Below are 18,583 nucleotides of genomic sequence, written 5' to 3' on the forward strand. Positions count from 1 at the left end.
CTACTCAGAACACTCCCTTCACAATTCCACTTTCACCCTCATTTTCCTTTTTTGTAGCCTTGTATAAAACTGCTTCATGAGCTGTCAGTGTGACTACTCCCCAGGGTGTCTGGACCTTTTTAATGTATGCCCCAATTTCTCCATGAAGCTTCTCATCTGCATGTAACTGATGTCTCAATTGAGATTATATTCACACTTCAGGCCTCCTTAACACACTTTTCACTTTTGATAAAACACCCCTCAAACTGTAGCCTCTGAGCCAATGAAAACAAAGAGTGAGCTGAGTAACGTTTCATTAAGTTAACACAACTCTGCCAAGAATCACACAATCAGAAACCCACTTATAAAACTGGCCATAAAGAATAATGAAAAAGGACTCCATAAAATTCTTCAAATGTTGGAATCATTATTTGCCCTGGGATTTAAGGTCTAAAACATAAGATTCTTCCCTCCCGCCCCCGCAACAGAGACTTTTAAAATACGAATTCTGTTGCTAGAGTGCTGCTTCCTCCCTGAAAGTCATTAGGGTTAAGAGCAAGCAGAACCTTTTTTGATCTCTGTGAATGAAATGTGTACAATCTCTAGTTTCCTCATTTAAAAAGAAATATATAGGATGGTTACTGTTGATTTTAAGCGTGAACTATATTAGGGCCACAAAAAGAGAAACTCAATTTTTCTTGTTAATAATAATTTATAGATAGAGGATGAAGATGGTGAAGACTGTCTATTGATGGTATCATTTCACATAAAATATGTATGAATTCTGCAGACCAGCAACACATTGTGAGTCAACTTAATATGTGTTAGGAAACTCATGATATATCAATGTATTATGCTCAGAAAACAACTCAGACACAAACATACCCATAAATCTCTGACTAAAATAGACCCTAAAATTTATAATATTTTATTTGGGTGACACAGATTTATACTTATACAGGCATAAATGGTCATGGGTTGTCAACACAGATATATCAAGTAATTCACCTAAATCACTCTTTGATCTCTAAAGCTTAGCTTTTAAAATGTCAACAGTTTACATTCTCAAGTCTAATTCTTATTAATTTGAGAAACTATTCAGAAGTCAAAGAAACACATAAACATAGTTCTGTGTCTTGTAAATTCCACAATTAATAATATACCACTTTTCCTACATGGTAAAATTTTGCAACAAAACCTTGTAACAAAGTACCTTGGCAACACATCTCCCATTTTAAAAGAATGTTTCCCTGCCCAGTTGATTCCAAGAAGAGGACTAAAGTATTATAATCATTATCTTAATTCTGCCTAAGGACTCAAGTGTTAATGACTGGAATCGAACTGCTAACATTTCTTTATCAGTTTTTACAAAATACTTTCTTCTCAACTACTTCTCTGCTTATCCCCTAAATGGTACAGCAAGTGCCAATAAATAGTTGTCAATCTGATATAACACTATGGTAGCAGAGGCTTATTCTTTCAACGCATCAAGGGTATGTTACAAATTGATGGTTAATATTCTTCTCAATACTCCCCAGTCTTTCATCCCAAAGATGAATATAAGAAGGAAAGATGAACAAAATAGCAAAACAGATGATGTAGTCATCCCTCACTCCCTTTCTCCCTTCTTCCCTACTTTTCCCTCCCACACTCCTCTCTCTTGCTCCCTCACACACACATCCACTCATATACCCAACCTCCTCTCTCTGATCACATTTTCAAAGTTTATTTGTACAGCTGTAGGGAAGTGTGGAAAGTATATCCATTCTAACTTTTGGTTCAAATATATATTAGAAACAGAGTAAGCAAGGAAATCACCTAAAGCAGAGTTTCCTGACATTTATTACTGAATTGCAAGAAATCAAGAAATCATGTGGTATGCCACTACTTCATTGGGATAAGCCAGGGATTCCTCTTTGTCAGTGTCTTAAGTTTAGGATCATAATAGATGTAATCTAATGTTAGAAAGGCAAACTGTACCAGTGATGACTGGCTAGTAAGTGTTCCCTGTGGTTCCAGGCAAGGTATTAGAGTAAGGAGAGTCTGGCCTTTGGTGTCACACCTGGGCTTGCAATTTGGATGGCACATTTAACCTAAGTTTGTTCCCTCACAGGTAAAAACAAAAGGACTCAATACATTTTCAATATCTAGGTTTGAAAATGTGTCCTGAGGCTAGATTAATAAGCTATATCCAGAGGTACAGGGTACTTACATGGAGATGCAATTGTGGTTTGCAATAAGATGCAAAAGTGAGCAAGTCAAGGAATACTCAAGGAAATAAGCTATTTACTATTCTTTCAGTGATTTCCCAAAGTTATTTCCTGAATGCAACTTCAAAGAAGAGGTCAGGAAATCTAATTTTTGTCACATTAGCTGGAAATGTTTGGGTATGTGTTATTTGGTGAAGCGCCTATTCACATTTTACATGAGGGGAGTTTGCTTATCCCTGCTTTGGTTTCACTATTGGCCGAGTGCTCTCATGCTGTCACCCTTTCTCAGCTACTAAACTCCCATGGTTTCCTCTGGAATTTAGGATTAGTCATTATCAAAATCTCCTACAGCCTCCATATTTTCTCTGAAAACTCCCTTTACTTCTTAATATATAAAATCTGGCTGTCTTCCCAGCCAGGACACTGGCTCCTCTGGAATGCTCTCAGGTGGTAGCCTTTTTCTTTTCTACACCTCTTATACCACTGGGCCTAGAAATAGAATAAGTGACCTATATTCCCCTCACTGTTCCCTCCAAAACATTCTCCCTCCCTGGTTCCTATGATGCCCCCAGCATTGTATCTCATGTCATCAGACTATATTACTAACTATTCAACCTACTGTACTTATCTGCCAACTCTTGGTTATTTTTCATTTTTTGAGTATGTTAGCTGCTAATATGACATCCTGTCAATGTTAGTTCTACTATAATTGTCTGTTTCAATATCCATGCTGATGATTCTCTAATATCTTATGCAAGGGTCACCACCAGCCTTTAAAACATCTCTGTGCAAAAAGGAAAAGGCAATCTTTTTTCCAGGTGGACCCAGTTCCATCCCACAGCACTAGGCTGGGCAAATGGAGGGGTGCTGAATTTCAACACTGATGTCACCTCATCCAGGCAACTCTTGAGTGCACACATGGCCTAAGCACTCGTGATAGCCTGAAACCTAGCCCCCTTCTTTCTTATCAGCTCAGAAAATACATCCCATAATAGTATCCTAAATTCAATCCATGCATTCCACTCTCACATCACTTACACTTCCAACTCATTTCCTTTAGCACACCAAATCAAACAACCTTTTCACACCAGTGAGACTTCCTTCTTCACACTATCCTTCACTCACCTCCACATCGGCTTAAATTCTATGGACGGCCGGGCGCAGCGGCTCAAGCCTGTAATCCCAGCACTTTGGGAGGCCAAGACGGGCGGATCATGAGGTCAGGAGATTGAGACCATCCTGACTAACGCGGTGAAACCCCGTCTCTACTAAAAAAACACAAAAAAGTAGCCGGGCGAGGTGGCCGGCACCTGTAGCCCCAGCTACTCAGGAGGCTGAGGCAGGAGAATGGCGTAAACCCGGGAGGCGGAGCTTGCAGTGAGCTGAGATCCGGCCACTGCACTCCAGCCTGGGCGACAAAGCAAGACTCTGTCTCAAAAAAAAAAAAAAAAAAAAAAGAAAGAAATTCTATGGACATTTGCCTTCATTACTCCACTTCATATACCTTTAACTCCTTTCTTCCTTTCTTGCTTCATCATTCACATTTGGCAAAACCCCAGCGTCAGTCACTATACACCTCCTCTACGCTTGCAGAGTGATCCTAAACATGACTGGAGAAAAATAGACAACCATGTAGGTTGGTCTCCTAGTAAATTCAGGATGAATAACCTTAAGAACGTCCTTAATGCTATCAGACTCTCTCAGACAAGTATTTTGTATCTTCTCCTTAAGTCTACAAAACTACCTCCCCTATTCTCACCCTTAACTGATGGACTTGTTTTCTATTTTGCTGAGAAAAATAACACACACAGAAGCAAACTTCTACGAGCCCCTTCCACATGTACTCGCCTACCTTCACTTCTACTGAAATAACCTCGCTTTTCCTACTGCCTCCTTTGGAGCACTTGTCTACATCTCTTGCTAAGACCAATCTTCCCATTTGCTGAATAGGTCCCATTCTCCATCATCTAACCAAGGCATGACAACAGAACACCCCTGCCACATTATCAATTTTCCTCAACTGAAATGTTCTCATTAGTGAATAATTTTCTAATAATCATTTCCCATTTTTTAAACTGTCTCTTGATTCTTTCCTTTCCAGTCATTTTCCCATTCCGTTCCTTCCCTTGACCTCAAAATTCCTTGAAAGAATTGTCTACACTTGTGGTCTCTAATGTCTCTCCTCCCATTCTCTTGAACCCACTTTATTCAAGCTATGGTCTTACAATTCCACAAAAATTACCATTGCAAAGTTCATCAATACCCTCATAAAGGTAAATCCAATGGTAATTTCCTAATCTTCATCATGAATTCACATTATCAAAAGCATTCACACATTTGAGTAGCTTCACCCTCAGAAATACTTTCTTCATCTGGTTTCCAGGACAGAAAATCTTACCATGTCCATTTACTTTCAGTCTCACTGTTTTCTACACTCTCTCCAAGCTCTTAAAATTCAAGTGCTCCTGAGCTCAGTCTTTGGGCCTTTTTTCTTTTCTATTTACCTTCAGTTCCTTGGTAATGTCATCCAGTTTCCCGTCTTTAACTACCATCTATAAACTGGCCACTTCCAAATCAGTATCTCCAACAAGGATCTTTCCCATAAATTTCAGACAGATAAAATCAGTTACTTAAGACATCCACCTAGATATTGAAAAATAATCTCAAGTCCAGAACTGAGCTCCTGATCAACAACACCCCTGCCCTTAACTGGTTCCCTTGAAGATTCTTCCATCTAAACTAAGGATAATGCTATTGTTCAAACTCTGGAGTCATCCCCAAGTCCTTTCTCTATCTCACACTCACATTTATCTGTCAGCAGCTTCTGTTGGATCCACCAGAATCCAATCACTTTTCATCTCATCCACTGCTACTACCTGCCTTCAAATCAACAACAACTGTCCTCTAGATTACGACAATAGCTTTCTAATGGGTGTCCCTCTTTTTATCCTTGTTCTCGTATCTTTTTCATAGTTAGTGATCCTGCTAAAACCTACATGTGGCCATTGCCTTTCTAGCTCAAAACTCAACAATGGCTTAATTTCTCACTCAAAACAAAAGCCAGCATCAAGGCACCATATAACTTGGCCCCTATAACTTCCCTGGCTTTGTTTCTCACCACACTCTCCCTTGTTCATTTTGGCCTCACAGCCATACCAGCCTCTTGCTATCTCTGGAATATTTCAGACAGTCTCCCGCCTCAATGCCTTTGTAATTGCTGTTCCCTCTACCTGGAGTTCTCTTCCCTGAACGCCTGTTCTCTCATGCTCCTTAGGTCTTTTCTAAACGTAACCCTCTCCCCTACTCCCCCACTCCCTTATTTATTTTGCCCTATATCACTTGTCACCACTGAATAAGCTATACACATTTTAGATATTTATTTTGCTTATTTTGTCTCTCTCAAAGAAAATAAGCTTCACGAGAGATTTGCTTTTGTTTTTCACCACTGTAACTGCAATGTCAAGAATAGTACTTGGCACGTGAAAGAAGCTCAGTATATATGTTGAGAGAGCACACGAGCACTCACCCAGGCAAGAGCGCCACACTAGGAGCAACTGCAATAAGATTCTCCTTCACCCTCCTGAAAGCGAAAAGTATGCCCCACTCACCTCCCCGTTTTGAAAGCCAGAAATTACTGTGATTCTCTGCCTTTTCCCCTCTCTAATCACAAGGACCAGCCAGCGTTCACACCATTACCACAACAATTGGGAGGATGCTCAAAAAGCCTGGGAATAGGGACAACAAGTCAGACGAAAAGTAAAACATCCATAAAGCAGTCTGCAGCCATTCTTGTAATTTCCTTAGGACAATAAGCTGTGTTTTTCCTATATTAAATTCACAAGCTTTGCTACAGATCAGAAAGGAACTGAAGCAGTATCAGTCTTACAGGGTCTATCAGTACACAAGTTTAAATGGCAAGGGCATTCAGTGAGCATGCAGAGGACAAACAAAGGGACTCCATGGCCATTAATAAAATGAATGACTTTGGGTTATTACTGAAATACAATATTTCTGCAAACATCCTTTAAGGTTTGTTTGTTTAAAGGTAATTTACTGATTCCTATGAGTCTACGGACAGAGACTTTAATTACACAGTTTTCTCTCAAATCATGATCTGGGTCCTTTTGTGGAACCAGTGGGTACAGTAGAAGAAAGCACTGCAGCTATTATGGGACAAAGATTTGCCAAAATTGCAGTGCAGAATTATGTACACCAAAAGAATCACAATATAATTGTCTTGAAGAAGACAAAAATAAGTTCACATGTAAAATTCAGAGGATAAAATTCAGAGGTGGAAAATGCCCCCCTTAAAATTCTGGAAGGGTCACTCGCTTCTCAAAAGTGTCTAACAAGAAAATATCTTATTTGGCCCTCTTTTCACTGTGAGGAATGGTAACACTGAGCTTCATTTGCAAAAGACAAACCAAGGAACAAAGCTATTATAAAACTACTTGTGATTACAGGAAAAAGTCAGCACAATCAGAAATAAAACATTAGCATTCTCAATCCTCCCGTAAGAATGAAACCACTAGACACCCCCAGTAACCCTCTCACTTTGCAGGAGAAATATACGGATACTTAAAGAAGTATTCAAGAAAATTATTCAGAGAAATATGTACTGTTAAAAAACAACAAAAGCAAAGAACTATATACTTCTTTTAGATGCTATCCTTTTTGAATCAAAACACCTTGATAAATCTCAGGGGTAAAAATTTGGAAGAAAACTATTGATAATGATGGGCAATTCAATTAATGAATCATTGGCATTCTATATAATTTTTAAGAGAACAAGGGATTATATTTTGGAATTCATCACACTTACCTCCATTTTCTTCTCCACGGGCATTTGCCTCGGCCATATCTGTACCATCCAATTCAGATTCACAGACTAAATCCAACGTGCCATCTGCTGGGCATGACGACTCCTCTTTCTATATTATTTTGAAAAGTGATGATTTATGGAGAAGATGTATTAGCAACTAAAAACATTCAAAATACTTGCAGAATCCTAAAGTATGATCAGTTATTTGTGAGTTAACATTTCAGTACTGATTTACCTTTTAATGTAAAATCATTCTTGGGTTAAAAAAAAAAATGGGTAAAGCCCATTGCTACTGTTGATTTTTTTTTTGGATAAACTTTTAAAATCTATACCCAAAAAAAGTTTCCTTTTGACATATGTTGTTTCCATTTTTTTTTCAATTCTACATTTTTCCTCATGTAAAGAAATGGCTTACCAACTCAGAATTTTAATCAGTTACTTAAATATCCAACTTGCTACAAAGAGCAATGGAAAAATTACAAGTCTTTCGGATTAACTAACCTGTGTTATTTTCTGAAACACACACAGTGGACCACAGCCTGATGCTTAGTAGCTAAAGAAGAATCCCTGCTTTGTTGTCTAGGTATAACTTTTGACATTAAAAAAAAAAACCCTTATATGTAGTTAATGAACTTTAAATATAATCCATGACTTATTAAGGCAGAAACTTCTTTCTAATTTCTAAGAAATAACACAATGAATTTACTTATTCCAAGTTACACAACCATTTGTAGACTATAAGCTTTTGTCTTCTGGAATTTTGCATTTCAGGTGGCGTTTCCACTAGATAAAAATGGGAATGCCTTTAAAAAATTATACTAAAATAATTAAGACTCAGTTATCTGAAGCTTTTATTTCTCTCTTCTTCTCATACAAGTGTGCATTAGTAAAACTTCCTTGAGATCCCCATTTAAAATTGAGTATTAGATTTAATTCAATGTTTTCCAGCAAAATGAATAAATGTCTTATTTTTATAAATGACAAGGGTATACAGGTGTGAAGCCTGTGTATCAATTGACGGTCATTAAGTCAAAGAGTCCATGGTAACTCTGATTATCTTAAACTCCTGGCCAATGACCCATGACACTCCTCCCCATAAATTTTAAGGAATCAAGAATTATAAGGAAGCCACAACTATTCTCCATTACCATGTGTCATGGAGTGAAACCACAGATATGTTTTACTTAAAGAAAAATGTCATTGTTTACTCTTAATATGAAATCATTTTTAAGACATCTGTAAACATTTAAAAGGCATAGGAGTCATTCTTCTACTCTTCATCCAAATCTAATTTTGTTTACCTTCACATGTCTGAAAAAATGCATGATACATAGTAATAACAATATGCAGAACAATGCAACTTACTTTGAGAGCATACAGGCCTGACTTTCCAGGGATTTTGAAGAATGTTCCATCCCCTATTCGAGTGTTAGTGTGAAGCATTGCATTCAGACAGGCTAATGGAGAGGTTCCACTAGAAAATAAAAGTGTGCAAAAATGAAGCAGTTTGAGGTATAGCTTCTACTGCAAAACTGTTCTCTGAGTCTCTCTCTCAAAAAAAAAAAAAAAAAAAAAAGGCCTCTTTGCATGCCTTTTAAAAATACCCTCCCAACCCTGAAAACATCTACATTACAATAAAGGGCCAGTCCAGTTTTACCAAAGTTAATCAGATGCATGTGTCTTATAAGGCTTCAGGCAAAAGTCTCTTGAATTGAAATTATGCTTTTATGCTTTTATTCATAGAGTAACCAATACTATATTTTACAGACACCAAAGCCCAAATACTTACGTGGTGTTATTTTACAAATAACACCATGAAGCCTTAGCTTTTAAATATTACAGACAACTTGATGGTTGCACTTGAATGATCAAAAAAAAAAAAAAAAAACCCCACCAAGTTCAAGAGCAGTTCCATCCCATAGGTTTAAAAGCAACAAAAGAATAATAAACCAGGGAAGAACTGATTTGAAATTATAAGTATTTAAGTTACTCACAGGACTGCATTTCTCACGTGGCAAAATAAGAATGTACATATATGTTTATATCTCTGATACAGTCTCTACAATGACATCCTTTTCTCAGTTAGATATGTCAAAGAAATATGTGTTGGGAAATTCTGTCCAGCTAACAGAATTCTGTAGTAAATATGCAAGTGATTGAAATATAGGATCACTTTTAAAAGAAATCAAACAGCATTAAACTAACAACTTAAAATATCAAAGGACATATGTATAAACATTATTAGAATGAGTTCATATACTTGAATGATGCTTATAAAATATAAAGTACATATATATTTCCTGGGGTAGAATTCAGAACAAATTTTGTGTTTTAACTGCAAACTAATTATTTAGAAGCTAGAATTTAGAGCTACAATTATTGCCTTTTAAAATTATACACTCATATATATTTTACTTCCTAAAATGCCAAAATATCAATATCTGGTCAAACCAATTTCAGTTAAAATCCCTACCCCCTCTACCCTCACATGCTTCTGAGGAATTATAGGTATTTAATTCATATTCTGAGACAATACAGCCTTTAGGATATGAAGCTTTCAAACTTTGAATTAATAAGTTCCGAATTCTAACTTTAAATTTTGAGGGTAAAAACATAATATGTGCTCCTAATTTAAAGTTTTCTAAAGACCAAGACTATCAAATCTCTTACTTATATGAAAACTCACCAGTAAAATGCAAAAGTCAAATATACCGAATTGCCAGAACACCCTTAATAGCAAGGCAGCATACATATGCATCATGGTCATAAGGATTTTTAAGTATTATCATCCTACAAAGACAATTATTTTAGGAAGCAGCTTCTCTTTGCCAACATATAAATATGACTCCATTGAATTTGACAGGAAACAAGAATCAATATAAATTTGGTCACAGAACAATGCAGTTGTAACATTAAAGTACACATGGAAATAATGTTGTGTTTAGGTAATATCTTTCCTCATGAAGCTCCTTACAAGTGTGCAGATCTCATTTCATTATTTTCTCTCACAAAAGATTTTTCTCACATTGAGAGTGGGCCCAGGCATACCTATAAAGTAAAATACATTCATCTCCCCAGAAATGTCTTTCCATGAATCAATTCTAAATAAATCACGCAATACATGTTATACTGAACACTGCAAATACATATTTTTACATTATACTCTTCAGACAAAAGCATAGAAAATTTGAAGCTAAGAATGATTATGCCAGATTTTTGGAGTTTTAATTTAGTGGAACTGTCAGAAATACAGACTTTCCGTAGGGACTTGGCAAGATGATGTTAACATGGCAAGTAAAACAGAATCCAATACATAAAAATGACACAATGTAGAATTTTAAAATATAACTTAATAAAACTGTTCACCTAATATGAAACCTCACAATGGTGTTTCTTCTCTTTATTCCTAAGGCCCTAATGCACATGATTGCAAGAACTCAGATTCAGCACGTTAAATAATAATACAGATTTAAAGGCAACGACTAAGTACAAAACAAATGTAACATGACTATAATTTACATTTCCTTTTTAAGGTATAGCAAGCTAAATATAATTATAGAAGATAAATTGGCTATTAAATAGCAATTTAATGCTGTGCTTGCTGCAAACATATGTGATAAGCACTCAGTTTTCTACAAATAATAAGCTCTATTAAGCATGAATACATTATTAAATGATACTGTTTAGTAACTCAATAAACACAAGATTTACTATGGAAAAATTTAAAAATATGTAATTCACAATCACAACATCTCCAAACTCTCAATGACTATTGCAATTTCTATAAATCTTTCCTAAAAGAAATTTGTTTTATTTCAAAACTATACAACATTTGCATTAGAAAACAATTTGCAATCAAATGCAAATTTCACAACTAAAATCACTCACTGATTAGTCACTTAGTTTTAAGCACACTTTATGGCGGAAAAACTAGTTATTCAGGTCCATTTTATTTAAAAACAATGAAAAATACACATCAAAAGAGCTAAATGCTTGCTAAAAGGTAACTGATTCATCCAGTGTAAAATATACATTCTGAAAATATATTTCAGAAACATTTCACACCATTTCCTTATTGCTGTTATCCTCAGCAATTCCATAAACTACAGAAAACTTAGACTACATTTTCTGCAGAAATGTCTTAACTGCTATTGAACAGAAATAAATAAAAGTCTCATGTCATTTTATTATTTTTATATTCAGAAAAAATAGAACTGGCATGTATACTATATATTGTATATACATATATATATCTTAAAGATAAAGATTAACTGTGGGTAAAAAAACGAGGCAGATGTACATGCCTTAAAAGTTTGTATTCTTAGATAGAACTGATCGCCTTCTATGTAATGGTTCTTATTTTTAATATATTCAACAAAATTTTCTTCACAGTTAATGCAAAAGCTCATCACCTCAGTCGGAATTCAGAAGTCTGAAATCCTGTAACTATATGTGTGTATATATGAAATAATAAAACATCAAAGTTTTAATGTAAAAATCTCTGAAATTTCAAATTTACTTACTTTCTAACAAGATGAATTGGAAAAACCGCGATATCCCGATTTATAGAAGGAAAACAAAAAGAAAGGAAGAAAACAAAAAGTTAGTTTTCCAACTTAAAACACAATTCTTCATCTCACCATTTCAACAAATAGGACAATGCACAGGAAACCCACCAAAGTCAAATTTGGCTGCCTATGGGGAGGATGGGAAAAAAAAAAATTGGGGCACTGGGCTGAAAGGTGACTTTGATTTTTTTCCCTAATACTTCTGTGATGTTTTCATTTTGTTCACAAAGCCCATGTATCTCCATATAATAAATATAACTAGAAATAAACAAGCAGGACAATATTTGTCCCCAATTCTTTCCTTTTTCCCATCCCCTATAATTGGGCCCTTTCCTATACACCTGCCAGGGTAGATATATAGCTTATTCTACTTGTTTGTTTTTCCCCCTGGACTCTAAGGCTGTGGACCCTTCTGGTTTGTTTTCATTTCCCACAACCCCTGAAGCAGAACAGGGGTGGAATTTGGAGGCAAGGAGCAGGCATAATTTAAACTGTCTAGACATCAAAGAACCCCTAGAGATGCTTTACAGAGCCCAGTGCTGTGTGAAATACAGAAAAACTATTGCTTTATATTATCAAATTGCTGATGGAACACACACAATTTTACCGATAGTGAATACTTAGTGAAAGGAATGAAAGGCCTATCTATTAAATAATTTTAAAAACCAGACAGAATACCTGGGGAATGCAATTGGAAGACTATTTGCAGGCATGACAAAGAAAATATAATTGTGAGCCATTACTCCTTTACATATAATGATTTATAATATTTAAGTAATACAAATATTAAACTATTTTATTATATTAATGTTACGTCTTAATAAAAATTTCAGATGTAATCTATTTCCTGCAAACATTTCTTTTAATCTCATTTTTTAAATATGGAATGTAAAAAAATTAGTCCAGTGCAACAAAAGCATAAAAACTCAACAAACTCAAGCAGTTATTAAACATCATCATTAGTTACTGTGCTAAGTACTATTAATACAAATTAATATAAACAATTATATGTTCATTCTTTCAAAAAAATTAATAATCGCTTCTTTCAAGCACTTCAAATGTTAGCTTTGAGAAAATATAAAGAAGATATTTTAAGAGTAAGTTAGGTGGGTCTTGGGTGCAGGTAATATTCTAATTCTTGATACAGTATCTGTGTTCACTTTGTGAAAACTGTTTAGAATTTGTAGACTAAATTCTGTATATACTTCAAAAAATGTTTTTTAGATATTAAAAAATTAATAATGTACCCTTAGATTTACTTATTTAATGGGCATGTCCCTACTAGTGGAGAAGAATGGGGATGGTTCCTAAACAGACATAGTAACCCAGCGTATGTCAATTGACAACTCAGTAACCTAGATGATAACTACCCTAGAAAAATCAAGGCCAAATGAACTTATTACTCTTGGGAAATATTACAATCATAAAAAACTCTCTAAAATGACTGAAAATAAAACTTTAAAATTTAGAGCTCTTTATATATGTTACCTGAATGATATCTAAATGTATGTCATATATGTAGTTATATAAGTTATCTGAATAATTCCAATACAAAATATTCTACACTAAGCCTCAAATTGGATAGTGAAGAAACAGTGTGGCAGACTTCATGGTCTCTCTACAATCACTAATGAAAGCTTTTATTGTGCACTAACATAAGAGGAATAACAAAGACTCAGAAAATATAAACATAAATGGGAATAATCCATCAAATCAGAGATGGGTCACATTTCAAAGGAAGATATTTTGTGGTTTTCTATGTGAGGATATCCATGTGGTTTTCGATATTCAATAGGTCTCTAGAGTAATGGTCAAATGCAGCCATGTTACTCTTTTTATCAGGAGGGGTTGAGACAAAAAATAATTATCAAATAATATATGCTGTACACTTTAAAAATTTAGAGAAAGAACTTTGAACTCCAGACCTCAATCTGTATCTCTGGTTGGCATGAACATGTCTCTTTGTACAACAAATAAGAGATAGACATTTGAATTTAGAACCCTTATCCTGTTAAAAACCATCAAGATATCATTAGATAGACTACAGCGATTCATACAGCCACACTCACTAAATGGACCTACTGTTTTAGGAGACAAAAATTCCAAAACATTAATACAAGGACAAAAATTTGTTTAGTAGTACTTTAAAGCAGGATCTAGAGGGAATTAAGAACTATCCCTATATAAGTATAAACCAAAACATACGGTCTATATCATAATTTTCGAAGACCCTAACTAAAATAGGAGGTGAGGTGTTTATCTTTAATCATAGACATCTAGTAAAGAACATGCCACATACACACCTAGACACTGACAGCTGTTCTTCTACAATGACGTATGTCATGACATGCTGTATTACCACCCCTATGCTGGGGAAGGCAGTGGCGAACAGCAAGGAAGACTGCAGGCTCTGCAACCAGTCAGCCTGAGTTCAACGAGCTGCGTCATGTTGGACTTAACTTCTCTAGGTCACAGGTCCCTCGACTCTAAAATGTGGAGAGTAAAACTCACTCTGTCCTAGAGAACTAATCTGAAGATTAAATGAGTTAAAACATATAAAGCACTTAGAACTGTGGCTGATATGTGGTAAGTGTTCAAAAATTGTGTCTTATTTTCTTAATACTATCACTACTAACCACAGTAACCAACATCTAAATGTAAAAAGAATGACAAATGGAAAGAAATTAATATTTTTCACAGCTTGTTTAAAGAATTGGCTCAGGTAATATTTTAATTTTAAAAAAGATTTTAATTTCTAATTTCATTTTCATCTCAGTATCAAAAATAAGTGAAGACATAGGCATGTGTACACAGCTCGTCCATAGTCTCTCACATGTGGGTAGTATTAAAAGTAACTGATAACTTAGTAAGGGGACAGGGAGAAGAATGATAGCAACACATCTATTACTATAGTTACCATTTATTGGGCATCTATAATGTGCCTGGGCTTTCACAACTATTATCTATATTCCTCATGGCCACCCCAAAATGTAAGCATGATTCCCAGTTTTACAGACATGACTGAGATTCAGAGATGAGGAATCTTACTGAAGTCAGATAACAACTAAGTGACACAGCTGAAATCTAAATTCTAATCTGATTCCAAAGTCCGTGCCCTTTCCACTATCTCACATTCTCTCTCCATAGAACTGCCTCCTCCATTTAATCTAACTTAAACACAAGCAAATATTTAGCACTTTGAGGAAATACATTTTTAAAGCCAGATGCTGCTAAATGATAAGGTGACCTACTTCATTCTCAATACTGCATATAGCAATGACTTACCTAGAGTAGATTTCAAATATAAAGAACTAGGCTGCAGAAGATGACACTGTTGGTTATCTTCCTCTGGTAATGTCACCAATGAAAACAAAGGAAGAAGAAACTTAAAGAAAATATGATAGAGGCCAGGCATGGTGGCTGATGCCCGTAATCCCAACATTATGTGTGGCAAAGGCAAAAGACTGACTTGAGGTCAGGAATTTGAGACTAGTCTGGGCAACACGGTGAGACCCTATCTCTACAAATATATATATCTGTGTATTTGATAAATATATATATATATAACCATAAATAAGATATATACACACACAAGAGGTATATATACACACACACTATATGCATGCACATATATACATATATGTGTGGTAGAGAATTCAGATCCATAATTGAGATGCCTCTTTATCAAACTGTGTCATTAAGAAAAAACACAATCCTTTTACTGAACAAACATTTATTGAGCACACTATGTATGTATGTCAAGCTGCTCTTGAAATAAATTTGTACTCCAACAGTGTTTTGCATGTAATAGAAATGTAGGCTGAACTGAACTAAATTTTCTGAATACATATGAAATGACAGGGGACTCAGCAGAAAGGCAGCCTTGAGGCATGTTGCAAACAAGAGAAAACCATTTGGAATTTAAATGTTATCCTTAGTTTATTCCAAGGAGATGACTGAGATGTGATCATGTACAAATATATCATGTCATTGACTCCTATGCAGAGGCAGTCAACCCATGGCCATAGGTGGCTCTTCAGGACTTTTATCCTATTTCCCTAGCCCTGCAAGCTCAAAAAAGTTATTTTCAATTAGGTCAAAAACTATATCTTACAAAATAAAACAGTAAATTTCATATATTAAAAGAAGAGACACTGTAATTATATCTGGTATGAGGTAGTTTCATACCAAAATGTAAGTTTCTATATCCAACCTGCAGCTACTCATTCCCACCCATTGTATTAGCAATAGCTAATACTCTACCATTTCCAGAATCTGTTCCGTGGGATATCTGTCCCAAGTGTTGCTCAAAAACATTCTCAAATGTGTTTGGGAAATGTATGTTGCATTCTCCTTCTGCAAAGTCATCAAATACATTAGTAAGTATTATTGAAGTCTCTGAAAAATCTTGTTTAATTCTGTGTTTCCTGATCATATACAATAAAAGAATCCTCTCCACCATAAGATTAAACATCTCCTATCATGGCATGCCAAAAAATATACTTAGAGAAATGTTATACCATATTTACATGATTAGGATAACTAGGAATAAAGTGCCCAGCAGTCAGCACTCCTGGGAATGTTTAATTTTACTAAGCAAATGTTAAAAGATTACTTCAAAAGTGTGCGAAACCTCTCTTTTTTCTGTGAAAAACACAGTATGATTATTTTCCCTGTATACATGTATAAAATTGAAAAACACATCCAGGAAGTGTAAATAGCATTGAAAATTTACAAACAGTATCTCTATGTACTTAAAAGTACTATGTATTTGCAATAGAGGTTGAGCAGCCCAAATCTGAAAATTGGAAATGCTCCAGAATCTGAAACTTTTTGAGCATCGACATGATGCTCAAAGGAAACAGTCATGGGACCTTTTAGGATTTCAAATTTTTATGTTTGGGATGCTCAACTGGTATAACACAAATATTCAAAAATTTTAAAAAGTCAAAAATCCAAGAAACTTCTGGTCCCAAACATTCTGAATAAGGGAAACTCAACCTGCATTATATTACCCAACAGATGCCACGTCTAACATGAAAATCATCTCACACATCTCCTCAGAGCAGATCTTCCTCCTGATCCCCACCAGCCTCACTCAGCCATGGGTATAATCTTCCTCCTCCAGTACCCATCCCATGACTGATGCATCACAAAGCCCCAACTAAGTTCACCTGAAACCTTACATTTTTACTTTATTATATTCTATTTCAAAAAGTATTTACCTCATTCACAAGACAATTCTATAATCTCTAACTGGTCTCCCTGCTTCAACTCCCAGTCCAATTCATCCTACACACTGGTGCCAGATAATTTTCTCATTTTAAAACAACAACAGAAACACTGCTCAGACTGCTTCTTAGCCATGCCATTCACTGTTGTTGTTGAATCAGTGGTTTTCACTGCGCACCAAAGGAGGCACAAAATCCTCAGGCCAGCATTAGGGTCATCTACAACACAGTTGCCATCTACCTCATTTTCATCTTCTCCAACTCTCAGAACACTCCTATAATCCAGTCCAACTCAGTAAATCACCAAGCTTCTATGGTTTCCCATGTCTGCTCTGGCTACCATCTGTATGGAGAAGCCTTTTACGACCTAGGATATTCCCATTCCTCTAGAACAATCACAATACTTTGCATATCTCTCATGGTTTATTTTCTTTGAAAATTGTTTACACCTTTAACTTTCCTGCCCTTACTACTTCCAACAAGTTTGGAAATTCCACAGCAGATAGACATATTTATTTTTACATTGCCTGACAAGCAATACCAATGTACTCGAAAGTTGTTTCTTGAAATAAATTTAATCACTGCAATAAAAGCTATTACAATCATGGATGTGTAGACATAAAAGACATGCAATGAGCATTACCAAAATTCTTTTTAAATTTATAGATGCAATCATGTCTGTGAAGGACTGTACATACCAAAAGGCTGCAGTGGCCATCTTACATTCGCACACTCTGCATTCTTTTCTTTTAGGGACTCTCCTTTTCATAATGATGTGATTCCAGTGTATCCATCGAAAAAATAGGATTGATTTCCCCACCAGTAAGGCTGGCCAGATTAAACTATCTACTTGGTCACAGAAACTGGTAAGCTGGTGGACGTTTGAGTATCTTTTCAAAAACAGATACAGAAATAAAAGGAAAGAATATAAATTATCTTTCAGTAATAATATTAGCTATAAAGACATAAAAGGGAAAAGCTGCTGCCTATCTCCTGCCTCCACAAGGCCAGGGTCTGAAGGGGATAAAGCTAACCAGAGGAAAGCAGAGTAAAGCAGAGAAAGAAAAGGGGAGAAAAGATCATGGGAACTCCTGCATTGTCTGGTCATGTTGAAGATCAACCTGATGGACGTCCAAGTTAAATAAGCCAATAAGTCTCTAACTAGTTTTATTTTGGACGCCGAAGAGAGAGCTTATATGACTCGTACAAGCTGACTATTTTTCTAGGCCTCATTTACTTAGCCATAAAATAATGAGTTTAAAATACATGCGTTTTGAGGCTCTGTTAATCCATTTCGGGTTAAGGTTTTAAGGGCAATTAGTAATAGTTTGACTATTAGCTTTCTGAAGTTCATTCCAATCAGGCTGCCTCTCAGCATGTTTCTCTCTCCCTCAATGCCCACGGCTCTCCTCTCTTCCTACTCATTTGTCAAGATCCCCTCACCTTCACTTCCTAAAAGCTACTAATCACCTCTGCAGTCCACAATGATGTTCTCTGCACTTCCAAAGGCATTACAGCCCATGCTACTATTGTAGCATTTAGTTCTTTGCAGTCTACCATCACACTGCTTGACAGCAACAAGCTCCTTGAGGACTCTGACTTCAATAAAGATTCTTTGTGTTCACCTCATAGTGCCTTGCACTGAGATTTGAGCACTCAGAACACATTCAGGGGCTTGTTGACAAGCTAACATTTTACCATTTACAGAAAACAAAATTTCAAGCTTGACAATTCCATGTGTTGGCTGAGGACATCCAGAAATGGGAACTATTA

At 35.7% G+C, this 18,583-nt stretch overlaps 1 protein-coding gene across 1 annotated transcript in view; it reads right to left on the reverse strand.

Moving 5' to 3' along the window:
• The window catches only part of ASXL3 (ASXL transcriptional regulator 3), a 171,945-nt gene that overhangs the window by 96,762 nt on the left and 56,600 nt on the right, over positions 1–18,583 (reverse strand). Inside the window, 2 exon segments of the mRNA XM_033178027.1 lie at positions 7,012–7,120; positions 8,377–8,485. Coding sequence (XP_033033918.1) covers positions 7,012–7,120; positions 8,377–8,485 — 218 coding nt within the window.

Source organism: Trachypithecus francoisi, unplaced genomic scaffold (assembly GCF_009764315.1).
Source record: "Trachypithecus francoisi isolate TF-2019V2 unplaced genomic scaffold, Tfra_2.0 Lachesis_group19, whole genome shotgun sequence".
Classification (NCBI taxonomy): domain Eukaryota; kingdom Metazoa; phylum Chordata; class Mammalia; order Primates; family Cercopithecidae; genus Trachypithecus; species Trachypithecus francoisi.